This window comes from Carcharhinus amblyrhynchos, chromosome 3, assembly GCF_965287045.1.
Source record: "Carcharhinus amblyrhynchos chromosome 3, sCarAmb.v2.hapA, whole genome shotgun sequence".
NCBI classification, from domain to species: Eukaryota; Metazoa; Chordata; class Chondrichthyes; order Carcharhiniformes; family Carcharhinidae; genus Carcharhinus; species Carcharhinus amblyrhynchos.
Window position 1 is genome coordinate 124,914,208 of NC_137326.1, and position 27,258 is coordinate 124,941,465.

At 43.2% G+C, this 27,258-nt stretch overlaps 1 protein-coding gene across 3 annotated transcripts in view; it reads right to left on the minus strand.

Moving 5' to 3' along the window:
- plod2 (procollagen-lysine, 2-oxoglutarate 5-dioxygenase 2) overlaps nucleotides 1–27,258 on the minus strand; it is a 149,616-nt gene that overhangs the window by 98,218 nt on the left and 24,140 nt on the right. For all 3 annotated transcript variants that reach the window (XM_080185964.1, XM_080185963.1, XM_080185965.1), the window contains exons 2-3: nucleotides 5,688–5,779; nucleotides 3,705–3,841 (exon numbers count right to left, since the gene is read on the minus strand). In XM_080185964.1, coding sequence (XP_080042090.1) covers nucleotides 3,705–3,841; nucleotides 5,688–5,779 — 229 coding nt within the window. The remainder of the gene's footprint in view (nucleotides 1–3,704; nucleotides 3,842–5,687; nucleotides 5,780–27,258) is intronic.

The window sequence follows — 27,258 nt, forward strand, 5'->3', positions numbered from 1 at the left end:
TAGAAAGCATAATGGAAGTGCAATTGTACTTTGAACATTTCTGAGGCAGACAGATCAGATCAAACCTGGCTTTCAAGATGAACAGAGCAGAATGAACTGATTAATAGAAAATTAACAGGGTAAAATTCCTGCAGGGGTTTCTTAACCGCCTGCTGTAATTTTGGCAACGCTTAGCAGAAAAGTGGAGCAAATAAGGACCAACTCCTACGGAAATAACTGGAATTTTTTTTTTACATTATAGGTATCACATTTTAAAGTTTGTTTAATGCCAGGGTAAAAATTATAACTTTTAGAATGGGCTAGCACGGTGGTTAGCACTGCTGCTTCACAGCACCGGGGCCTGGATCACTGTCTGTGTGGAGTCTGCACATTCTCCACATTGGTTACCCTGGGTGCACAGATTTCCTCTGAGTTCAAAGGTATGCGAGTTAGGTGGATTGGCCATGCTAAATTGACTCTTAGTGTCCCGAGATGTGTAGGTTAGAAGGATTAGCCATGGGTAAATGTGTGGGGTTACAGGGATAGGGCAGAGGAATGGGGCTGGGTGAGGTACTCTGTTAGAGAGTCAGTACACACTCAATGGGCCAAATGGCCTTCTTCTGCACTGTGGGAAGTCTATGAATTAATTTTTTTAATTTTAATTCACTTTGCTCATATTGGGTAGAGCAATATGAGGTTGATTCCTGGGGTCAGAGGGCATCGTTATGAGGAATGAATAGATAAGAGGATGTTACAGAGGTGTGTTTACAAAGGAAATGTGAAATGGTATTTTCGATAGGCTAAAGTATTAAGACGAATGGATCCAGGTTCACAGTAAAGGATGGATTTATACAGAGAAGAATGAAGTAATTCTCGATGAACTGGCAGCAAGTTTACTTCAAGACACCACAAAAAGCTTATCCAAAGACTTCAGTGAGAATGTGACGGAATGATCAGTAGGCCAGAAGGACAAGGTTAAATGAACTGAATTGAACATACGAACCTATGTATTACGGGCGGAGGTAAACCATTCGTCCCTTCAAATCCGCTTCACCGTTTGACAAGATCACAGCTGATCTGCGGTGTTTTGAATTCCACCTCTGCCCTCCCCACCCCCGCCCACTTTGAGGCCTTTGTCCAACAGAAAAGCCCAGCTTGCAAATCAAGCGACGCGTGATCAAAAAAGTATAATGTTACTGATATCTTCTTGATATTGGCCAGAATTTTACCACCCCACCCACCACGGAAATTGTAGTGGCAGACCATGGAAAGGTCTATTGACTTCAGGTGGGATTTTATGGTTTCAGGATGAGCGAAGCCATAAAATCTTGCCCATTATAAGCAATATACATATGTATTATTACATATCCTCGGGGTAGGCGATGGCCCAGTAGTATTATCAGTTTACTATAAATCCAGAAACTCTGCTAATGTTCTGGGGCCATAGGTTCAAATCCTGCCACAGCAGATGGTGGAGCTTGAATTCAATAAAAAATCTGGAATTAAGAATCTACGGATGACCATGAAAATGTTGTTGATTGTCGGAAAAACCCATCTGGTTCAGTAATCATAGAAACCCTACAGTACAGGAGGAGACTACTTGGCCCATCGAGTCTGCACCAACAACAATCCCACCCAGGTCCTATCCCTATAATCCACATATCTGCCCTCTATTCACTCTAATTTATGCATCCCTGAACACAAAGGGGCAATTTACCTCCTTTACGGAAGGAAATCTGCCTTTCTTCCCTGGTCTGGCCTACTTGTGACTCCAGACTCAGGCAACATGGTTGACCCTCACCTGCCCTCTGAAATGGCCTAGCAAGCTATTCAGTTCAAGGACAACTCGGGATGGGCCACTGATGTCCAGGTCCCACGAACAAATAAGGGAGGGTCAGAGGTAACTCAAAAATGACATTAATTAGGTCATGCAGCCTCATGTCAGACCCAGTGCAAAATGACTTTGAAGGAAAACCACCAATGCGAAGCAGAAATATGAGGCACACTAACTGACAGAGGTTAAAGCAGCATGACTTAAAATGGGGCAACTTAAAAGTCGGACATATTGTAAAACATATTTCTACACGGCATCAATCAATTTGGAGATGCTCATTGATTTTAGAAGCTGCCTGATATTATCATTTAACTGCTTAATCATTCAGTTCCTAAAGTGCATTGGATGCAAACACATGACAACATGGCAATTGAGAATAGCAACCATTGTTTGACATCTTCTCACCCCACCTCCAAAGACACACTTTGAACTGTTCAAACGGTCACAGTTCTCTTCGGCTTGTCTTCTAAAGTACTACAAGTCAAAAAGATTGCCTGAATGTCATCAATAGCTTCTGCATCTAGGAAAAGAGTTTATTCAGTTTTTTGGACCATTCTCTTGGATTTGATTCCCAGCTTGGGTCTGTGCGGATTCTACAAGTTCTCCCTGTGTCTGTGTGGGTGTTCCCTGGCTGCTCCGGTTTCCTCCCACAGTTCAAAAGACGTGTTGGTTAGGTGCATTGACCCGAACAGGTGCTGGAATGTGGCGACTAGGGGATTTTGCACAATAACTTCATTGCCGTGTTAATGCAAGCCTACTTGCGACACCGATTAAAAAAAATAACTTTATAAACTTTTAGAAAAAGTTCCCTGTCAGTTTTCAAGGGAAGCATACTTAATGTACGCCTACACTGAGTGAGGTTCTAAGGGAATAGCACTCAACAAAGAAATAGTCAACATCTGGGACTTATCCACAGAGTGACTGCAAAAATAGCATCGAGAAAATGGGGCACAAGAGTGTTAATTAACACACTAAATATGGTATTTAAACCTTCTGATGTCTTGTTCAGTGCTACCTCAAAATAAAGCCACAGAAAGTTAGTTATGGAAAGAAAAATCAGTTTAAAGAGTATTTTAAGATGTCTAAATCAGTCAACGCAGATGGGATGAAGATTTCCTTCTTTAGTTAGCTGGTTGATGTGTAAATCAAACATGCAATTCAATATTTGCCACTTTATCCCAGATAGTTCGGATATGCTGCAGGTAAGCAAAAGTTTAAACTTAAAGTTTATTTATTAGTGTCTCAAGTAGGCTTACATTAACACTGCAATGAAGTTACTGCGAAAATCCCCTGGTTGCCACACTCCGGCGCCTGTTCGGGTTCACTGAGGGAGAATTTATCATTGCCAATGCATCTAACCAGCACAAGTTTCGATTACTGTTCAATAAAGGAGACATGAGTCCTGCGTCTTCATAACCGATATCTTTGATCCCAACTCCATGTACTATTCTCCATCAACACCCAGTGCCATTTGTAGCCCCCTTATATATCAATGACTTCTATTGAATAATTGACATCACATTAGGACTTAATTGGAAGGTCTGGTAACCCCCTCCTAACATGTAAGAGGCCACCCAAGTACTCGAAGGAAACCCACACAGAGATGAGGAGAATGTGCAGCCTCTGCACACGCAGTGACCCAAACTAGGAATCGAACCGAGGCCCCTGGTGCTGCAAGGCAGCAGTGCTAACCACTGTGCCACCGTGACACCCTCAATCGTGACAATAAGAGCTGCAAGCAACTTCAACATGAAAAGAACTGGAGCTAACCATCTGCATTCAATGGATCACCCCATCCCCCATTGCACAAAATTGTTCACCCAACTTCCACTGAACAACGTGCTTTCCCACTCAATCAAAACAGCTAAGAATAAAGCTTCAAGCATTGTACCTGTCTGTGAATAACACGACCAGATCATCACGGTCAGCATAATTTTTCATCTCTTCCTTCAGTAATCGCACTTTCTGTCCTCCGCCAATCGAGTGAGGTATATTTCCTCCACGCCACTCCTCCTCTGTGCCAAGTACCTGCATGGAAGGGGAAATATTCCACTTTGAAACCACAAGGCAGCAAAGAGTCTAGACAGGACAAGAAGTGTTTCCTTGTTGAATCTTAGTCGTCTGCTTCTCATTGTTTTCACCAACACCAGACATTGCTGGGACGATAGCCCAAGGTGGAAATGGACGATGATATACTGGGATTGGGGAGGAGGTACTTAAGGCACAAAGCTGTCCCAAAATTCAACAGCATTCAAACAGCAAATTGCCAACTTCCAGCGTCCAAGTTATGCCTGTTCTGTGGGCTGTTATACAGCCTGCATTTATCTCTGAGGTGAGCTGTTTCTTGAACAGTATTGTTTAGCAAACCTTTAAAACTCAATTGTGAAACAACTTTTTCTTGTAAGATTGACTGAAGCCTTGTTTGTCCAGGCAATTGTGATGACTACTGCAGTGCCTGCAATATTTCACTTTCACTGGGTAAACATGCTGTCCTTAACCCTCAACCCATGAAGATTTTTTTTGTCAGAGGCAAGAGATTTTTCTTGCAAGCTGAAGAGAATAGAGATGAAGAATGGAGCTGGGAAATGAAAAATATGCAGCTATAGAGGGGATAACGGGATTAATAACAAGATGGCACACAGAGTAAGGAGGAGACAGAAGGAAAGGCAACACTCTTAATTTGAAATTTGCTCATTTTTTTCCAAGTCCAATTAAGCATGTTCCTCTAAAGTTGTCACAGGTACACTTGCAAAATACAGGCTGGTAGGGTGATTCATTCTGGTAGGACAAATTTGAATGCGGATTACAGGGTCAATGGCAGGGTTTTGAGGAATGTGGAGGAACAGGCCCTTTCTCCATAACCCTGCTTACTTACCCAGCTAATCCACCTGCCCCTAAGGGGGAATTTAGTATGGCCAATCAACCTAACCTGCACCTCTTTGGATTGTGGGAGAAAACAGAGCACCCGAAGGAACCCCAAGCAAACATGGAGAGAAAGCGCAAACTCCACCCAGGCAGTGACCCAAGCTGGGAATCGAACCCAGGTCCCTGGTGCTGTCAGGGAGTGATCATAGAATCCCTACAGTGCAGGAGGAGGCCATTTCACACTGATCATAATCCCACCCAGGTCCAATCCCTGTAACCCCATCTATTTACCTTATTAATCCTCCTGACACTGAGGAACAATTTAACAGGATCAATCCACCTAACCTGTACATCTTTTGGATTGTGGGAGGAAACTGGAGCATCAGGAGGAAAGCCATGCAGACATGGGGAGAGAGTGCAGACTCCACACAGACAGTGATTCAAGCTGTGAAATTGAATCCGAGTCCCTGGCGCTGTAAGGCAGCAATGCTAACCACTGTGCCACCCACAAAGAGATCAGAGATACCTTTATCTTTGACGGATATGATAGGAGTAGCAAAGCCTCTGGATGATGTACAGTCAAGGGGGTGACACTGAAAACTGGTCAACAAATATTTGAAAATTTCTTTGTAAACCACATTGCAAGTAGAGACTATGGCCTAGTGGTATTATTGTTAATCCAGAAACTCAGCTAACATTCTGGAGCTCTGTGTTTGAATGCCCCCAAGGCAGGTAGTTTTGAAATTTGAATTCAATTAAAAACATCTGGAATTAAGAATCGACTGATGACCACAAAACCATTGTCGATTGTCGGAAAAACCCATCTGGTTCACTAATGTCCTTTAGGGAAGGAAATCTGCCGTCCCCATCTGGTCTGGCCTACATGTGACTCCAGAGTCACAGCAATAAGGTTGACTCTCAACTGCCCTCAGGCAATTAGGAATGGGCAATAAATGCTGGCCAACCAGCGATGCCCGTGTCCCATCAGCGAATGAAACAAAGTGCCTACCTTGACCGTGTAGTTGAGATGTTTTGCTGTTTGCATAAAGCGCTTGAAGCCATCTGTTTCTTTTGTTGCTACGGTGAGCACTAAGAGATTTTCTGAAATGAAAACATTTAGCCGATCAGAAATCTGGTGTGAGGAGGAGCAGGAGCAATGTATCCAGCTAACCAAACTCAAAGAGGAAATATGCAGTCAACAAACATCGAGCTAGTCAGCATTCAACTCAGCATCAAAATGTCATCATTAACAGTGAAGTATTTCACATAAGTGGGTACTCTGTGAAAAATAAGACTTTTCAGAACAATTCCTAGTTCTGCATTTACCAAAAAGAGTATTAACCATGGCTTAGTTGGTCGAATTCATGTCTCTGAGTCAGAAAGTTATGGGTCAAGTCCTATTGTAGCGTTGCTCACAAAATCTTGGTCAACACTGAGGTACAGCACTGAGGGAGTGGTGTGCTGTCAGGAATTCTGTCCTTCAAATGAGCAATTAAACTGAGTGGATCTACAAAGCATTTCTTGAAGCAGAGGTGGATGCTACACCCTCCTAATGATACTCAACATTTAGCTCTCAATCGATATCACTAAAACAGGTTATCTGGACATCATCACAGCGTGGTTTGTGGGAGCTTGCCGTGTGGAAACTGACCATTACCTTTTCTGGGAGGCGATGGCCAACTGGTTTTATCGTTAGACTATTAATCCAGAATCTTAAGCTAATATTCTGGGAACCCAGGTTTGAATCCCACCACGGCAGATAATGGAATGTGAATTCAACAAAAAAAAAAATCTGGAATTAGGAATCTGCTGATGACCATGAAACTATTGTCAAACCCATCTGGTTCATTAGTGAGCTTTGGAAAGGAATCTGCCATCCCTACCCGGTCTGGCCTACATTGGACTCCAGAGCCGCATCAATGTGGTTGACTCGTAACTGCCCTTGGGCAACGAGGGATGGGGAATCATGCGCGTGAATGAATGTTTTAAAAATACAATCGTAGGACAAAACCCTTTGGGACATCTGGAGATTATGAAGGATGTCAAACAAATTCAAGTCTTTCTCGCTCAATACAAAATTATTGATGAGTTTGTGAGAAAATTTTACAAAGTAATGAGGCTGCAATTTCTAATACCTCCAGTCTTTCTATGCAAATACACATACTTGGAAATGACTGTTCACAACAACATTTCATAGTTTGTACGTTATTCCTTTCCTATTTAAGAGGGTGACCAGCTCTGACAAAGCAATGTTATTTGAACATATTATCTGGTAACATTCCCAGCTATAACTGTGCTGGGGAGGAGGACGTGGATAACTACATCACCTGTCATTAAGTGCTCTCAAGAAGACCGTAACCTTTGAAAAGTACTTATATTCCATCATCAGGTACTTACAGTGTCAAGATGAAAAACAATGTTAGTTTATTAATATTTGTGAGAAACTGAAATGTTTATTTGGAAATCACATAGTCAACTCTGAATTAGAAAAATTGCAGCAGATCAAGCCAGAGACGACAGCGTGAGAGCAAGGTAGAGAATCAAAACCACAGGCCACAGGAAGCACCAGGGTCATGCCTGCCATCAGAACAGAAGTGTTCCCCAAGTAGTCACCCAGGCTGTATTTGGTCGCCCCTATGTACAGGAGATCACACTGTGAGCAGCGAACTCTAGACTAGATTAGAAGAAGTGTGTTTGGGGTCTTAGGATGTTGAAAAGAGAGGAAGTAAATGGGCAGATGTTATATCTCCTGTACTTACATGGGAAGATGCAGGGGGAAGGGGATGGATGGGCTGTCGGGAGTGATGGAAGAGTGGACCAGGGTGTCATGGAAGGAACAGTCCCTTCAGAATGCTGAAAGAGGAAGGGAACCAGCCTCCCATCCACTGAATCTGTCGACACTTCCCACTGCCTCAACAGAGCAGCCAACATAATTAAGGACCTCCGCCCCCCACCCCCGCCCCTGGACATTCTCACTTCTACCCTCTTCCATCAGGAAAAAGATACAAAAGTCTAAGGTCATGTACTAATCGACTCAAGAACAGCTTCTTCCCTGCTGCCATCAAACTTTTGAATGGACTTACCTTGAATTAAGTTGATCTTTCTCTACACCCTCGCTATGACTGTAACACTACATTCTGCACTCTCCCCTCTGTGAACGGCATGCTTTGTCTGTACAGTGCGCATGAAATAATACTTTTCATTGTATACTAATACATGTGACAATAATAAATCAAATCAAATCAAGGAAGGTGTGTTTGGTGGCAGCAGGAAAGGCCATTGTATAGAGAGGCTGTTGTGGTTGAAGAGGAGGAGAAGGGAAACTCTACTATCCGAGGAAATGGGAAGGAAGTTGGACAGAAGTGTGGGAAATGTAGCCAGATTTGTATTTTTATGGGATATGTGGCAGTAAATTTGATGAACCCCTCTTCATTTCTGAGCAGGTACTTAACAGTCTTCAGGATTCAACAATGAATTTGACAATTTCTGATCACAATCTCTTGCTCTTTTATTTTGCTTCCTATTCCTGACACATTTTGATTTTTCTCCTTTGCTGTCAGCCTCACACCTGTACCAGGCACATGTTTTTCTTCTCTTCTTGCCTCATCATCATTTCCTTTGGTCACGGAAGACTCTTTTATTCATTCAATATTTCCTGTCTTCCACCCTGTCATAGACCTTCCTTTGCTCCTTTGCCCCACTTGCTCAGAAGCCTGCAACAACTCTTAACATGTCCCCGCTCTGGCGCAAGGTTTGTGACTTGAAACATTAACTTTGTTTCTCTCTCTCCAAAGATGCTGCCAGACTTGCTGTATATTTCTGGTATTTTACAATCTTTTTTCCAAATTTCCAGCATCTGTGGTACTCTGCTTTTCATACAGTCAGCATTAATGGGTGTGACATCTTTTAAGCTTACGAATGTCGCAAGTAGGTTTACATTAACACTGCAATGAAGTTACTGTGAAAATCTCCTAGTTGCCACACTCCTGTTCGGGTACATTGAGGAGACTTTAGCATGGCAATGTACCTAACCAGATGTCATTCCAACTGTGGGAGGAAACCCACGCAGACATGGGGAGAACATGCAGACTCTGTGCAGGCAGCCACCCAAGCCGAGGATTGAACCTGGGTCCCTGATGTGGTGAGGCAGCAGCGCTAATATAAAAACCCTACAGTGCAGGAGGCCAGCGTTCGGCCCATTGAGACTGCATCAACCATAATCCTACACAGAGACTATTCCTGTAGCGCCATATATTAACCCTGCTAATCCTCTGACAGTAAGGGGCAATTTAGCATGGCCAATCAAATAACTTGCACAACTATGGACTGTGGGAGGAAATTGGAGAACCCGGAGGAATCCCATGCAGACACAGGGACAACGTGCAGACTCTGCACAGACAGTGACCCGAGCCAGGAACTGAACCCGGATCCCTGATGCGGTGAGTCAGCAGTGCTAACCACTGTGCCACCGTCAGATGGATCTACCACTACTTCAAAGCTACCCTATGTCGTAAACACAGAGTCAGCGTCATGAAACCTGCAACTAAATTCGAAGACAGTTCTAAATATACAATGTCTGTTGATACAAAATATCAAAACAGTCCAAGCATTGTCCCTTTGATGTGAAGGTACTCATTCTGCTATACAGTTTTTATATTATTGGTGCAGGCTCTAAGTATTGAAACACCACACCATTGGGTGTGCATTGAACTTACTGGTCCGTGTGAAAAATTGTTAAGTTCCTTTGAAAATCTCCGTCAAAAAGCAGCAAGAAAAAATGCTGGCTTTCACATCTGGTGGGGTAACCAGGAGCTTTCCTGCAACGTGCAGTTTGCTCAGAACAAAGAGCCCGTCTCAATCCCTGCTCGAGGGATCAGATTTGCTGATACAGAAAGCTTCTTAAGACTAAACAAACAGGATTTTCCTTGTCAGAAACGGGATCTTTGGACTGCAGAAGCATCCCTACGGACTCTGTAAACAAACAAGGATTGTTATTCAGCCCGTTACAGATTTTCTCATTGCACTTAGAACCCATATTGTTGTTTTTTTGAACCGTGTTCCTTTTTCGTAACTCTTATAATTTAATTGTTAATGGGGGAATCACTTGCTTTGGACCAGTAACTCCAGAAGATAAAATCTGCCGAATGCAGGAAAGTTTAGGAGATTATTCTGAGATTATGTTAAATCCGGTATGTAAATTTGAGAGCGTTGTAATTGTTAATTGCTTGGGTAGATGCCCCTGGTATGGGCAGGGTATCGAGAAGGAATGGCTTCTGGAAAGGAGATAGAAGAGGACTTTTGTCCCTCAACAACTTCATCTGTCAGAGCATTGAGTTGGGGGGTTAGGTTACAACTGTCCAAGACGTTGGTAAGGCCACATCTGGGGTACAATTCAGGTCGCCCTGATATAGAAAGGATGTTATTAAACTGGAAAGGGTGCAAAAAATTATTTACAAGGGACTGGAAGGTTTAGAATTACAAGGAGAGTTTGGATAGACTGGGACATTTTTCCCTGGAGCATAGGAAGATGAGGGGTGGTGTGAAAGATGTTCATAAAATCATGAGGGACATAGATAAGTCTTTTCCTCAGGGTAGAAGAGTCCAAAATGAGAGGGCAGAGGTTTAAGTGAGCGGGAAAGGTTTAAAAAGGGACCTGAGGATGAGCTTTTACACACAGAGGGTGATGCATGTATGGAATGAGCTGCAGGGGAGGTGATAGAGGCAGGTACAATTACAACATTTAAAAGACATTTGGACAGGTACATGGAGGGGAAAGGTTTACAGGGATATGGGCCAAATGCTGGCAAATAGGGCTAGTTCAGTGTAGGAAACCTGGTCGGTAAGACGTGTTGGACTGAAGGGCCTGTTACTGCCCTGTATATCTCTATGATGACTTCCAGCAGATTATTCCAAAAATATATAAATTTGACTGGTACAAAACATAAGTTACATGTAATTGAGGCTTTTAAAAGTGTAAGGATCTTGACCAAATAGATGCTGATGAACTACTGACTCTGTCTACACTTCCTGTTGCCTCGGCAAAGCAACCGGCCTAATTAAGGAAGAAACCCGGACATTCTCTCTTCCACCTTCTTCCGTCGGGAAAAAAATACAGAAGTCTGAGGTCACGTAGCAACTAAATCAAGAACTGCTGTTGTCAGACTTTTGATTGGACCTAACTTGCATTAAGTTGTTCTTTCTCTACACCTAGCTATGACTGTAACACTCCATCCTCTAATGTCTCATTGCCTTCTCTATGAACAGTATGCTTTGTCTGTATAACGTGCAAAAAACAATACCTGTCATTGTATACAAGTACATGTGACAATAATAAATCAAATCAAAAAATCAATTTTCTCTGGAGGGGAATACAGATGTGGAGATGCCGGCGTTGGACTGGGGTGGGCACAGTGAGAAGTCTCACGACGCCAGGTTAAAGTCCAACAGGTTTATTTGGCAGCACAGCTTTTGGAGCATAACTCCTTCATCTCCTGATGAAAGGGCAGTGCTCCGAAAGCTTGTGCTGCCAAATAAGCCTTTTGGGCTTTAACCTGGTGAGACTTCTTACAGAGAATAGAGAACCAGAGGCCACAATCTTAAAACTGGGGTTCAACCGCTTAGGAATGAAATCTTTCACAAGAAGGGCAACGGCAGAAGTGGATAACAAGGACTGATGAGAAATTCAGCCACGAACTAAATGAAGGGCAGAGCAGCTTTGAGGAGTTGAATAGCTGACTGATGTTCCTCTGATATCTCAAACCAAAAGAAAAGCCTCCATAATTAAGGAAAGCCAAAGGCCTTTGATGTTTTTGTGAGATTGATGTACTCCTATTTCAAACCTTTATCTGCTTTTCAATGCTTTGTTTTTGTGCCAAATAAACGATCTCCAAATTCAAAACAAAACCATAAGGGCCAGCTCAGCTTCAGTAAAACATAAATATCAACGTTTTCACTTCCTATCGCCAGATGCTCAATTCATCCACAACTCCAGAAATAGAACTTTACTCTGAAGGATTGCAGATGGCCAAAACTCTTGAAGTACACTGCAATGATTCAAGTCATCAATCACCCGTTCAAAGCAGTTCCACAATACGTGGGCTTAGTAAACCCAGCACTTGCCTTGTGCATCTATTCAGCCACACACCGCATCACGGAGGCACAGCGGTTAGCACCACTGTTCCAGGGACCTGGGTTCGATTCTAGGCTTAGGTCACTGTCTGGGTGGACTCTACACGTTCTCCCCCCATGACTGCGTTGGTTTCTTCCAGGTGCTCCGGTTTCCTCCCACAGTCCAAAAGCCATCCTGGCTAGGTGCATTGGACCAATTCTCCTAATAATGCAGGATTGTAAAACTAATCCCAGAATAAATGCAAATGACCCCACTTAAGAAGCAAGGACAATTCCAGTCAAGTCGGCAACAATGGCATCACTGAAGCCGTAAGCTAAGAAATCACTGAGATGGTGGGAGTTGTAGAAATCATGATCTAAAAAAAAAGACTTTCTTAAAGGTACACTAATAAGAACATAAGAAATCGGAGCAGGAGTAGGCCATATAGCCCTTCGAGCCTGCCCCGCCATTCAACAAGACCATGGCTGATCTTAAGTGGATCAGTTCCACTTTCCCGCTTTCTTCCCATAACCCTTAATTCCCTTGTCTGTCAGAAACCTATCTACCCATGACTTAAATATATTCAGCCAATGTCACACAAGATTGCAGAGCTCTGAGTTCAGAGGAACCTGGGTGTACTAGTGCATGAATTACAAAAGGCAGGTACGTCAAGTACTTAGGAAAGCTAATAGAATGTTATCGTTTATTGCGAGGGAACCTGAACTCCAAAGTGGGGAGGATATGCTTCAGTTGTGCAGGGCACCAGTGGAATCACATTTGGAGTACCGGGTATAGCGCTGGTCACCTTTTTAAGGAAGATTGTAAATGCATTGCAAGATTCAGAGGTTTAGCAGACTTGGAATGGTGGGGTGTGTTCTGGGGAAAGGTTGAACCGGTTAGGCTTGTGTCTACTAGAGTTTAGAAGAGTAAGAGGCACCTTGATTGTAATCTTGACAGGCTGGATGTGGGGAGGATGTTTCCTCTTGGGGGTCAACCTAGAACTGAGAGCTCACCATTCAAAAATAAGTGGTTGCCCATTTAAAATGGAGATGAAGTAAAAGAAGTTCCATTCAAGAGGGTTGAGAGTCTTTGGAACTCTCTTCCTGAAAATGTGGTGGAAGTGGAGCCTTTGAACATTTTTAAGCTAGAGATAGATAGGTTCTTGGGAAGAGAAGGGGATGGTAGGTTCTCAGGGTGGGCAAGATGCAGATTTGAGATTACAATAAAATCAGCCGTGATCTTATTAAACGTGGAGCAGGTTTGAGGGGCCGAAAGACCTACTCGTGCTCTCTGTTCATGTGTTTGCGTGCATTATAACAACAAAATGGTGCCAGTCTTTCTGAAGGCTTGATCCAGCTCCATTCACATATTAGGAAGTTGTGTGCTTGAACATTCAGCCTCTCCACTCAGCCATAACCATGAGCATTTTGGATGATGATACAGGATGCTGTTCCCAAGCACTGGCATCACTTACCTGGAAAAGCACTGAACCTTTTGCTAAAAAGATTTTAAAAAGGGTGGGAGCGGAAAGACACAGAGGGAATTTACACCAGGGTGCTAATGTATGGAACAGGAATGATGTGGAGATGCCAGCATTGGACCAGCATGACAATGTATGGAACAGGAATGATGTGGAGATGCTGACATTGCCTCTCTGTGCCTCACTCTGCGTCTCTTTGTCTCACTCTGTGGCTAGTCTCACAATACTAGATTAAACTCCAACAGGTTTATTTGGTTGCACAAGCTTTTGGAGCATTGCTCCTTCATCAGATATTTAACAATCATTTCCAAGATTTTCACCTTTGCAGCAACTGCAAACCAGAAAAAATGTTCTCTTAAAAGAGCAATTTGGAAAAGTAAACTTAATTATTCATTCATGGGATGTGGGCATCACCGGCTGGGCCAGCATTTATTGCCCTCTATAATTGCCTTGCGATGCCACTTCAGAGACCTTCTAACAGTCATGGAATCTCGACAGTGTAGAAAGAGGCAATTCGGCCCATCGAGGCAGCACTGACAACAATCCCACCCAGGCCCTATCCCTGGAATCCCACGTATTTACCCTGCTAATCCCTATGGCACTAAGGAGCAATTTAGCCTGGCCAAACCACCTAACCCACACATCTTTGGACTGAGTCATTGTGGATCTGGAGTCACATGTATCAGACCAGGTAAAGATGACAGATTTCCTTCCTTAAAGGACATTAGTGAGCCGGATGGCTTATTTTTTTTAAAAACAATCAACAATGGTTCAACAGTCATCATTAGATGGATTTACTGCAAGTCGATCGCATTCACTGAACACTGTTTTGGACCAAAGCTGATAATAAAATCACCATTTATTTATTAGCATCACAAGTAGGCTTATATCAACACTGCAATGAAGTTACTGTGAAAATCCCCTGATCACCACACTCTGGCACCTGTTTGGATACACTGAGGGAGAGTTTAGCATGGCATGGCACATCTTTCAGACCGTGGGAGAAAACCGGAGCACCCAGAGGAAACCCACGCAGACACAGACAGAGGACTTGCAAACTCCACACAGATAGTGACCCAAGCTGGGAATCAAACCCGGATCCCTGGCGCTGTGAGGCAGCAGTGTTAACCACTGCGCTGCCTTAAATCGGTCACTATGTTGATGGCCGGTAGCATTTTTGGGTATTGAAGCTTTCCTTCTTCTCCAGCAATCAATGAGTCATCTCCTTTGCTGTGAAAAGCTCCACGTTTTAGCTCATGTGTTGAATTTGACACGGAGGCAAGACACCTTCGACCCGCTAATTGCTTTCATTCACTTACACTATTGACTTTTTTTCAATTCGAGAAAATTCCAGCTGCGCGCACACAGGACACGTATTAGCCACCTCCGACTTTCCTTAGGGAATAAACGATTTCCATCCCACTGAGAAATCATTACAGAAAGAACTGAGGGCGTGTGGAAGGCCAGTCCGCTAACAGATTGCTTGGAACTACAAGTCGACATGCTTCAGTCTTTTAAAATAAATGTATGATTTTGTTTTAAATCCAAATGCTTTCATTACCTTCCTAACATAAACTATGCAGCAGTCAGGCAGTATTTCAGTGTCTCGGAATGGGTTTACAGATGGCCCATTGAGAAAGGGTTTAATTCCAGACAGAGGAGGACTTTCTTTCCACCATCCAGTAAACAAATGTACATTTCAGACAGACCACATTCACCAGAGGTCTGCCAGAATGAACCTAATGGAACCACAGATCAGGACAAGCTTGTATTCAATTTTATTGCTGCACCCTTTCCTCCGTAACAGTGAACCAACCAGGAAATTCGTGCAGGAGAATTCTAACCCGCTCAGAATTAATTCACCTTCAGAGTTAAAAATCTGCTCGTACGGAACTCTTTACACGTGCAATAGATTGAGAACAGCCAACTTGAGTGCTCAAATCTCTTAACACAATAGTTGGGAAAAAGATAGAAAAGTCTGAGGGTGCGAATCAACTGACACAAGATCAGCTTCTTCCCTGCGGCCATCAGACAGGGCCAGCATGGTGGCGCCGTGGTTAGCACTGCTGTCTCACAGCGCCAGGGATCTGGGTTCAATCCCCAGCCTGGGTCACTGTCTGTGGAGTTTGCACATTCTCCCCATATCTGCGTGGGTTTCCTCTGGGTGCTCCAGTTTCCTCCCACAGTCCAAAAGATGTGCTGTTTGGGTGTATTAATGTGAACAGACACCAGAATGTAGTGACTAGGGGAATTTCTTTAACTTTATTGCAGTGCTAATGTAAGCCTTATTTGTGACTAATAAATAAACTTTACTTTACTCTTGAATGGACCTAACTAGTATTAAGTTGACCTTTCTCTACACCGATCTATGGCTGTAAAACTACATTCTGCACTCTCGTTTCCTTCTCTATGTCCGGTATGCTTTGTCTATATAGAGCACAAGAAACATTACTTTTCACTATGTGTGTTAATACATGTGACAAAAGTAAGTCAAATCAAATCAAAATCCAAAGTGTGAAGGTAGTCACTGAAAGAAATGAGAATAATGATGCGGCAATGAATGACCCTTAACAACCCTCGGCTCAAACAGAAACAGAAAATATTGGGAAAAAAAACCCAGCAGTTCTGGCAGCATCTGTGGAGAGAGAAACAGAGTTAATCCTGACTGTTCATGCACCATCACTGCTGCCAGCAAGAATGGCTCTCAGCCACATCTCCATTTACTGCAGCAAGGCCAGAGAATCACAGTGGGCGGTCAGAGAATTCCAGCCAACATTTTGTGTCTGTAACTCCTTGGTTTAAGTTTGACAAATGTTAAATCAGTGCAACGGTGACTTACTGAGAGGCCAAGTCACATTCTGGGGCATTGTTTATACTTCAAACTTTTCCTCAGGTTTATTGTCTCAGCTGTGTGACCTCTGTTCAGACAACTTATCCTAAACGGGGTATGTACCCTGTAACCTTTGACAACTACCAACCCCGAATTACTGGATCAAAGATGATGCACTCAAAAAAACCATAGTTTGAGGAGAGGGAGAAAATAAAAAGGATGGAATTAAATGTAGAGAACATCACCAGGCTTTCAAACCACAACTTAAAACTGCCTATTTTGTCACCCTCAATAATCTGTGCCACAATTCAAGATTGTGGTTTCCTTAATTCCCTTTTAGAGGCCACAAAGGCATTTTCATAGAATCTCTACAGTGCAGGAGGCCATTTGGCCCATCGAGTCTGCACTGATGACAATCCCACTCAGGCCACATCCCCTCAACCCCACCTATTTACCCTGTTAGTTCCCCCAACACAAAAGGAGCAATTTAGCCTGACCAACCTGCACATCTTTTGGAATTTGGGAGGGAACTGGAGCACCTGGAAGAAACCCATGCCGACATGGAGTGAATGTGCAAACTCCACACAGACAGAGACCCAAGCCGGGAATCGAACCCAGATCCCTGGCGCTGTGAGGCAGCAGCGCTAACTTCTGTTCTTTTAATAGAATACAAGTTAATGTAATTAGAATAGCGAGAAGACCAGGAAAGAAATGTTGGTTTTATCCTTGTCATTACAAAAAACACTTTTTTTTTAGCAAAGGTAATCAGAGTGTTTGATAAACCTCTTTCTCACAGTTATGTATGAACATGTGAGTAGAGGCAGGAGTAGGTCATTTAGTCCCACGAGCTTGCTCTGCCATTCAATCAGGTCATGACTAATCTAATAATGACATTTCGACTCCAGCTGTAAACAACCTCAAGAGACAGTTCTCTTCCCATCCTTCTGCTCATGGAAACCTTCAGAACTGTCACCAAACAAAATCAACATAGTTTGTTGTTTGTAAGATATCAGAATCCATCACTCTGCTTTGCCTGCGGTAAGTTGGGTTCTCCAACTTTCCATCTTCCCATCGCCCACCACCACCCCACCCTGGCCCCAAGCCCACCATCCCACCTCACAACTCTATCCCTGCCAACCCGCCACTCCACCAAATTCAAGGAATCTTTGTTTAGGGCAGCACAGTAGCACAGTGATTAGCACTGCTGCCTCACAGGGACCCAGGTTCGATTCCCAGCTTGGGTCACTGTCTGTGTGGAGTCTGCATGTTCTCTCCGTGCCTGCATGGGTTTCCTCTGGGTGCTCCAGTTTCCTCCCACAGTCACAAAGACATGCTGGTTAGATGCATTGGCCATGCTAAATTCACCCTCAGCGTACCCAAACAGGGGCCGGAGTGTGGCGACCAGGGGGATTTTAACTGACTTCATTGCACTGTTAATGCAAGCCTACTTGTGATAGTAATACATAAACTTTACTTAGCCCAAAGCAAATTCACAATTATAAACTTTTAACTGTGTTAGGCCACATGTCAGCATCTCCAAGGTCTAGGGCCCATTGTTATAGCGGCTTGTGATTTAATAAAGAATATTGAATTAATTTGTTTTTGATTGAAACATTGCTTTAATTTTGTTCTTTACTCTTTACGAGATATGGGATTCACTAACATAGCCAGTATTCCTTGCCCATCCCTAATTACCCTCGAATTGAGTGGCTTGGTGGGTGATTGAGCTCAATTAAGAGTTAACCACTTTGCTATGGATTAGGAGTCACATGTAAGACTAGGTAAGAATGGCACATTTCTATCCCTAAAGTTTTATTGACAATCAATGCTAGTTTCAGGACCACAATTATTGAGACCAGCTTTCGAATCCAGACTTTGAATTTAAATTCCGCCCACTGCCATACTGAGATTTGAACCTGTATCCCCCAAGGATTAGCCTGGACCCCCAGATTACTACTCCTGTGACGTTATCACTGTGCTACCAACTCTCCACTGCGTTTGATCGATGGAAGAAATGCTCAGCATTAACAAAAGCAGTAGCATTGGAATAGGGACTGGATACATTTCTGCTAAATCAGCAGCATCTAGAAATACCATGACCAAACATGGTCAGGTACAACCCTTCATGAGGTCAATCCATTTGCAAATCCAAACATTTTCTGGGCTCTTGTACTTGCCACATCTGCCACGTCAAGGAGGAAGCTCAAATCCAAATTTAAAGCCACGTAAATGATGGTTTGCTTAAAATCAGAGAACTATGTCAGTTGTGCGAAAATGCTTCTTGTTCATCTTATTTCTAAAAAAAACTACAATAATTAACGCTTTCAATAGTGAAAACTCACTTGCTCCAACAAGTAAAGCCAAGAGAGCAGTGAAGTCTTTTAACGCCAACAAGCCAAGTAATTTCATGAATTTATGAGTCCCATTTTAGCAAAGCTATTCAACAGAAAGGATGATATCTTTCAGTTTTACCTGCCAAAGCTTTTCCTTCTATTGTGTAACCGGCATTTGTAATAGAACCATTGAACCTGTACAGTGGAGAAAGAGGCCATTTAGCCCATCAAGTCTGTACTGACTCCCTGACAGAGCATCTTATTCAAGCCCACCTCTCCCTATCCCCATCCATGTGCCATAGCTAATCCCCCTAACTAACACATCTTAGGATACTAAAAGGGGAATTTATCCACCTAACTCGCACATCTTTGGACTGAGGGAGGAAACTGGAGCACCTGGAGGAAACCCAAGCAGACACGAGGGGAATGTGCACACTCCACAGAAACAGTGACCCAAACTGGGAATCGATCTTGGTTCCCTGGCACTGTGAAGCAGCAACGCTAACCCACTAGGCCACTGGGCCACACTAAATGGTGGAATTTGAATTTAATAACAAAATATCTGAAAATAAGAATCTGCTAATGACCATGAACCCTTATTGATTGTCGGAAAAATCCATCTGGCTCACTAATGTCCTTGGAAGGAAATCTGCTGTCCTTACCTGATTTGGCTTACATCTGACTCCAGAGCCACAGCAATGTGGTTGACTCTCAACTGCCTTCTGAAATGACCTAGCAAGCCACTCAGTTCAAGAGCAACTAGGGAGAGGCAATAAATGTTGGCCAGTCAGCAATGCCCATGTCCCAGAAATCAATAAAAAATTGGGCAAACTCCACAGAGACACCCAAAGCCGGGTCCTTGGTGCCATAATGCAGCAGTAAAAAAAAACTATTCAAAAGGAGAAAAAACAATATAAGGTGCTACAAGATGTTGAAATGAAGTAAGGCTAATGGATGGAAAATACCGAGGTGAGACCTGGTAATGATAGTAATTGGATGAGGAACTGCTGGAAGCTACAAACTGGGCATTGAACAAAGAGGAGAAATTAAAAATCATCACCTCTAAGCTAACTTTAGTCAGATTCAGCCAGTCAATAACTATTGCTCGTTTTCTCTCTGAAAACTAAAATCCAATATTCCACTGGCTTTTTTTGTCAAATAAAAAGTCTCATCAACTTGAGTTGCTGCCTTTCATGCCTTGTAAAGCAAGAAGCAAAATCTCTCTTGTTCCTCCGCAGCACAGGGTTCAATTCCAATCAGGGCATAATTACTATTATTTTGCACAAAAATGTATCAACTTGCACACTACTACCATCTAGGATAAGGGCAGAAGATATCTGGGAACACTACCACTTGGCAGTTTCCCTCCAAATCATACACCATCCTGAACCCGGAAATACAGCACCGTTCCTTCATTGTTGCTGGGTCAAAATCCTGGGACTCCCTCCCTAATAGCACTGTGGATGTACCCATGACACCACACAGTCCTGCCGCAGCAATCTCTGCAAGACATGCCAGATCATTGAAACAGATGCCATCATCTCACGTGAGAACACCATCCACTAGTACATGACACATACTCTTGCAACTCAGCCAACATTTTCTAACTGATATGTTGCAGGAAAGGATGTCCTGAGGCATGGTACATTGGGGAGACCATGCAGACACTATGACGACGGATGAATGAACACCGCTCGACAATCATCAGGCAGGAGCGTTCTCTTCCTGTTGGGGAACACTTCAGCGGTCACGGGCATTCGGCCTCTGATCTGCAGGTAAGCATTCTCCAAGGCAGCCTTCACGACACACGACAGCGCAGAATCGCTGAGCAGAGACTGATAGCCAAGTTCTGCGTTCAAGGACAGCCTTAGCCAGCCTTGGGTTCATGTCACACTATCTGTAACCCCCACGACTTGCCTAGGCTTGCAAAATCTCTAACTGTCCTGCCAGGAGACAATACACATCTCTTTAACCTGTGCTTAACCCTCTCTCCACTCACATCATCTGTACCTTTACGACTTCATTATCTGTAAAGACTCACATTCCAACCATTATTTTGCAAATTGAGTTTGTGTCTTTATATGCCCTGCTTGTGAACAGAACTCCCACTCACCTGATGAAGGAACAGCGCTCCGAAAGCTAGTGCTATCAAATAAACCTGTTGAACTTTAACCCGGTGTTGAGAGACTTCTTACTGTGTTTATCCCAGTCCAACACCGGCATCTCCACATCATGTACCTATACCTCAGGGACCGCAGCAGTTCAAGGCAGCAAATCATCACCACCTTCTCAAGGGGAATTAGGGATGGACAATAAATGCTGGCTTGGCCAGCGATGTCCACATCCAGTAAACAAAAATACATCGAGTTCCATCTACCATGTTTCAAACACACATTCATTTTACCAACATTCTTCTGAATTCCCTATCGGTTTTCTATAGCAATAACTATACTGTATCCCATTTCCACACTTCAACAGCCTTTTAATCAGTTACATATACAATGCATAAAAATGGCCCCAGAACTGAACACTGTGACCCCACTATTACCCTCTCTAACTACTCTGAAAATTGCCCTCAACTCCTACTTTCTAATCTCTCCCTTCTTAATCTTCACTATCACTTCCTAATTCCATAACTCTCCTCTTGTAACCTCCTTTTTAATAGGTTTCTTACTGTCAGCTTAATTCCATTTTATTCACTTATGAGACTTGGGCGTCACTGACTGGGTCAGCATGTATTGCCCATCCCTAGTTGCCAGACTGCAGTTAAGAATCAATCACATTGCTGTGGCTCTGGAGTCACAAATAAGCCAGGCCGGGTAAGGACAGCAGGTTTCCTTCCCTAAAGGACATTCGTGAACCAGATGGGGTTTTCCGACAATTGACAATGGTTTCATGGTCATCAGTCGATTCTTACTTTTTATGGGATTCAAATTCCATCATCTGCCGTGGTGGGATTCGAACCCAGGTCCCTGGGACATTAGTTGAGTTTCTGGATTAATAGTCTAACACCTCTAGCCCAACACCTCCTCATTCATCATTTCAAGTGATTTCCTATGTGGTATATTGTCAAAGTTAATCTTCACAGCGATTGCATCCACTATATTTCACCAGCCACTTTGTCTGTTCCTTCTTCAAAGAATTCTATGGTTTTTCCAAGCACAATTTGTACTTTTGAAATCCAGGCTTGCTCCTTCTAACATGGTCATTTCAGTTCTAATTACACTCCAAAGTATTTTCTATTGCAGATGTAAATTTAAATGACTTGTAATTAACAGATTAGTTTTGTCTGCCTTTTCAAAAATAGCTACTATATTTGGCCATGTCTCCTGCTGTGCATTTACACTACATAGAATCCTTAAGTATAATTTCTAGGACTGTTACAGTTTCTTTCCAGCACCCCTTCAGCAGCCTCTCTAATCAGGGAATCCCTACCCTCCTCCCACCCCTCCCCCCAACACACGTCCTGTTCCCACCTCCCCCCCGCACCACCATGTCCTGTTTCTCCCCCCCCACCCCACCCTCCCCCACGTCTCGTTCCCCCACCCCACCACCTCCCGTTTCTCTCACCCGTGGGGTACATTCAATGAGAAACCCCATCGACATAGTAGGACCTTCTGATATTTGCTAGATTTCCTTAATTAACCCACTATTTCTCAAAATGACAATGACATTGCCCTAAATTAATGTTTCCAGAAGCCTCCCCACTATCAAGGATAAACTGGCTGACCTGTAGTTTTTGGACTTATCTTTTTTGACCAAAAGGCTGTTTGCAAATTTTTAAACCACCACTGGTTCGAAGGAAAATCAGAAAATTATGGCCGGTGTGTCTATAATTTCCACTCCCTTTTTCCTTTGTATCCGTGGATCAACTTTAAGCACAGCCAACGTATCCAATACCACCTCCTTATCAATTCTGATACCCCTCTGGTGTCTGACCTACCTCCCCTATCACAGCATCTTTTTCCTTGGTAAAGACAGAATGGAAGCTGTCAGCAGCTCTCACTTGGAAGGAACAGAAAGATCCTAATATATGAAAATAGTGGAAAATGAGGGGATTGACTTTTAAAAAATTCATTCATGGGACGTGGGCATCGCTGGCTGGGTCAGCATTTATTGCACATCCCGGAGGGCATTTAAGAGTCAACCATGTTGGATCTGAAGTCACATGTAGGCCAGACCAGATAAGGATGGCAGATTTCCTTCCCTAAAGGACATGAGTGAGCCAGGCGAGTTTTTACAAGAATGGTTTCACAGCCATTGTAATGACTTCATTCAGGCCATTGAGACTGGCCTATTAGAGTATGAAGTCCCTGATTAAGGATCCAATTGATGGGCCAATCAAGGAATCTTTGCCTCGTTCTTAACTGTTCCTCTGACACCCTTGGTGATAGACTGCTAACTACTAGCACTCTGTGTATTGCTATTAGAGTTGTAAATAAAGGGATTTCTGCCTCTGTAGACTTATTTCAGTCATTATTACCATGGCAGGATTCGAACCCAGGTTCCCAGTGCATTACCCTGGGTCTCTACATTATTAACCGAATGACAATACCACCACACCACTGATTCATTGATCATAGAACAGGATCTTCCGCCTCTCTGGAACTGATGGTTGTTCCGTTGTTAGAAATGCAATAGACGGCACAGACCTCCACTTCCACCAGCAGGCACTAAAAACTATGCCAAGCCACAATTTGATGGGCGAACAATGAGTTCCCTCAGTGTTTTGACCAACGCCCGGCCTCAACCAGCAACATCTAATTAACTGATCATTATGCTGTTTGTAGGGTGTTGTCATGTTCAAATTACCTGCCCATATTATAATACCTCCCTTTCAAAAAAACATATTCACGGTACTCATTTTCACACTGTGTTAATATTGAGAAAAAAACATCACTTCTCGCAATAAATTACTTTTGCAGTATAGTGATTTGTTTCAACAAATGTGGCAGCTATTTTGCACCAATAATACATGGCAACCATAAAGTCTAAACCAAATCCACACAGTCCGCAGTGGAGGCACAGAGTCTATCATTCACCCACACTATTCAAAGCCACAAAACAAACTCTGATCTGATTCTCAGGATCTCCATACACCCAGGTTCCAGCCACCACCAATTAGTTTGGTTACCAGCAACCTCAGATACTTGGCCATTTTGGTTCTAAGGCCATTTTCCCTTCAACCAAATTTCACAGGAAAGCTCTGGGCAATATGGGGCGTATCCAGGGATTCATGAGTTGAGAGGGGTGGGCGAAGCTTTGGGGACGTGAGGCGGGGGGTGGTGGTGGGGCCCGTGCTGTGGCCATATGACGCGATCTCTGCATAAACTAAAGTTCCTCAACAAGTCCACTTCTCCCAATAGGAGAGGGACATCCCTCCAACCAATCAGAAACCACATTGTTATACTGCCCTTCACTGACCAATGTTAGGGCAGCTGCGATCTGCGTGTCTCCTGATTGGAATGTGTGCAGCCATTCATTCATTCAGGCGTTAAGCTTCATGAACTTGAGACTCTTCTGAGATCACTGTTTACTTGGGGGAAAAGTATTCAGAAACCTGCAATGTGCTCATCCTACTTTAAGGCCACATGGACCACCACAAGAAGGATAATGACAGAACATCTAGCACTTTCCTCAAGTAATTGAGGAAACCTCAAGTCACCAAGGAAACTGCCACAACTAAAAGCATTGACAAACAACATAATGGAAGGCATTCAGCCCAGTGTGTTCTATGAAAGAGTTATCCAATTAATTTCTCTCCCCAGTTCTTTTCCTGGGTGGCACAGGGGTTAGCACCACTGCCTCACAGCACTGTGGACCTGGGTTCAATTCCTGCCTCAGGTTACTGTCTGCGTGGAGTTTGCATTTTCTCCCCATATCTGCATGGGTTTCCTCCCACACTCCAAAGATGTGCAGCTTAGGTTGACTGGCCATGTTAAATTGCCCCTTCATGTCTAGCAGGGTAAATACATGGGATTACAGGGATAGGGCCTGGGTGGGACTGTCATCGGTGCAAACTCGACGGGCTGAATAAGAACATAAGAAATAGGAGCAGGAGTAGGCCATCTAGCCCTTCGAGCCTGCCCCGCCATTCAATAAGATCATGGCTGATCTGAAGTGGCTCAGTTCCACTTTCCCTCTTTCTCCCCGTAACCCTTAATTCCCTTGCCTACCAAAAACCTATCTACCCGTGGCTTAAATATATTTAGCGAGGTAGCCTCCCCCACTTCAACGGGCAGAGAATTCCAGAGAATCACCACCCTTTGAGTGAAGAAGTTCCTCCTCAACTCCGTTCTAAACTGTCCCCCCCTTATCTTGGCGCTGTGCCCTCTAGTCCTGAATGGCCTTCTTCTCTACTGTAGAGATTCTATTCTGTGAATCTGCAAGCTGTCAAATATTTAGCCAATTCCCTTTTAAATGTTGCGATTAAATCTGCATCCATCACCCTTTCAGTCAGTGAATTCCAGATCATAACAAGGCGTAAACCCACGGTGTACAGTTTGCTCATATGTGTCAGCTCTGATTCTTTTGCCAATTATTTGAAATCTGGGTCATCTGGTTACTAGATCTTTCATCACTGGCAATGGTTTCCCACTATTTATCCTACTGAAACTGCTTTACGGTTGTCAACACCCGACCACCATTTGCCTTCTGGAGTCTGGCAGCCCATTCTCCTGTGGCTGCGGCCATTTTGTATTGTCTAGCCCAACTTCCCAGTTCTGAGGTGGGACTGTTCACTTCGAGTTCTGAGAGCTTATTTTGAAAGTCATGGAAGGTATTATAAATATCCGAGTCATTCCTTTTTGTGATAACATTTTTGAGAGGAATATTTTGGATCGTAAGCCCTTTAAAAGAAAAAGGAATAAGTTGCCAAATGTAAAAAAAAATTGGCTTTTCAAATTGGGAATTGGTTCAAGCCACAGTAAAAATTGACTTATTTTTTTCCACCTGTACCCAAACAGACAAATCCCAAGATCAGACAGTTCCACGTACTTTAGAATTCCTTCGAGAATGTTGATGGATGTACTGTTTATAACGATAAAAATGTTATACCGCATATTGATAACCACATTGCATAGGGAGTAATCAATCAGAACATTTGTCTCTCTGAGTTAATTCATTGAAAGAAAAAAAAACCCACACAAATAAAAATAACTTTGAGACAGTTTATCCCTTTTGCCCTGTTTACTAAACACTAGCTGCATTCACCATGAGCTGCGAGCTGCCTGCAACAGAGTAAAGAGTTACTGTGATGACATTATTGGAACTATATTTATATTGTGTAAAATCCTGCTATGGCACTCATTCCAGGCATGAGGGTTCTGCATTTCTATTTTCAACCCGTAAATAAACATGTTGTGATTTGCTAAGGCTGGAGGCCAGCAAAACCTCATTAAAAACAGGACATCCAGCCTTGACATATTCTGGTAAAGAGAAATCGGCCTTAGCGTCTTTCATGTCCGCAGGATTGTCCCCAATTAAAGAATTCTTTTTGAACTGCAGTCACTGTCATTGCAGATAAAGTTTATTTATTAGTATCACAAGTGGATTTGCATTAACACTGCAATGAAGTTATTGTAAAAATCCCCTGGTCGCCACACTCCAGCGCCTGTTCGGGTACACTAAGAGAGAATTTAGCATGACCAAAGCACCTAACCAGCATTAACCGAAAGACGTGACACTGATAAATAAACTTTAAAAACTTTAACCAGCATGTCTTTTGGACTGTGAGAGGAAACCAGAGCTTCTGGAGGAAACCCACACAGACACAGGGAGAACATGTAGACACTGCACAGACAGTGGTTGATCAGGACAACTACCGCACAGGATCTTTTATGAACTGCGGTTAAACCCTGGTTTACTGCCCTGACTTTTGGGAATGGAAACTATGACCCATACACCAGTATCCCAGTTGCTGAGTTTCTCAAACAGGTCCAACACCACATGCTAATGCAATTTGCTGCTGTTTGTTCTGAAAATACAACACTCTGTAAGTATGTACCAAGGTGTCAGTCTAGGCCATGTTTCAACTCATAGTGGGGCAAAAAGCCATAACATCCCGATACACAGTGTTGAGTGCTGTCACTGAGCTAAAAGGGACACAGGTTTCCTCAGTTGCAGCAGTAAAGTTATGAATTGCAACACATGTTGTCCAATATCAAAGGACTACCTCCTTTGACTGCCATTCTAATCCCCACAGTCATTTTCAGAACAAAAAATGACTAGATTGCCATGAGGTAAAAAGGATGTATGATTACTTGAAAGAACTGCAATTTCTTCTCTTAACCATTCCTCTCAGCAAGAGACTGTTGTAACGTATTACATTAAGAAGTCTCACAGCACCAGGTTAAAGTCCAACAGGTTTATTTGATACCACAAGCTTTCGGAGTCTCGTTCCTTCTTCAGGTGAGTCGTATGTATTACATAACAGAAAATGTGTAGGAATTAAATGTGTAAAACCTCAAAATTAATGTTGGTGATAAAAGTGGACAAATGCCAACCTGGTTCTGTGCCATCCAATGCCAATGTGGACATGAACTTTAAATCAGATGATGTCTTTGCTAACTAAGGAAATATCGAATAAAGTGTTAATCTGTGAATATCAACAGTACTTTCTAGGATAATATGTGTCAGCAGCCAGGCATTGTTTCCTTTGGGGCCCTGAGATAAGTATCAAATGTTTAAACGAATAATATCTTTCCCTGGATAAACTGTCCAAATTTCCATCTCATTCATGAGGTTGTGAAGGTACTGGAGCGAACATTCCTACAGGAAAAGCTCCCAAACTTACTTCATGTTTATTGAACAGACAAACAAACCAAGCCT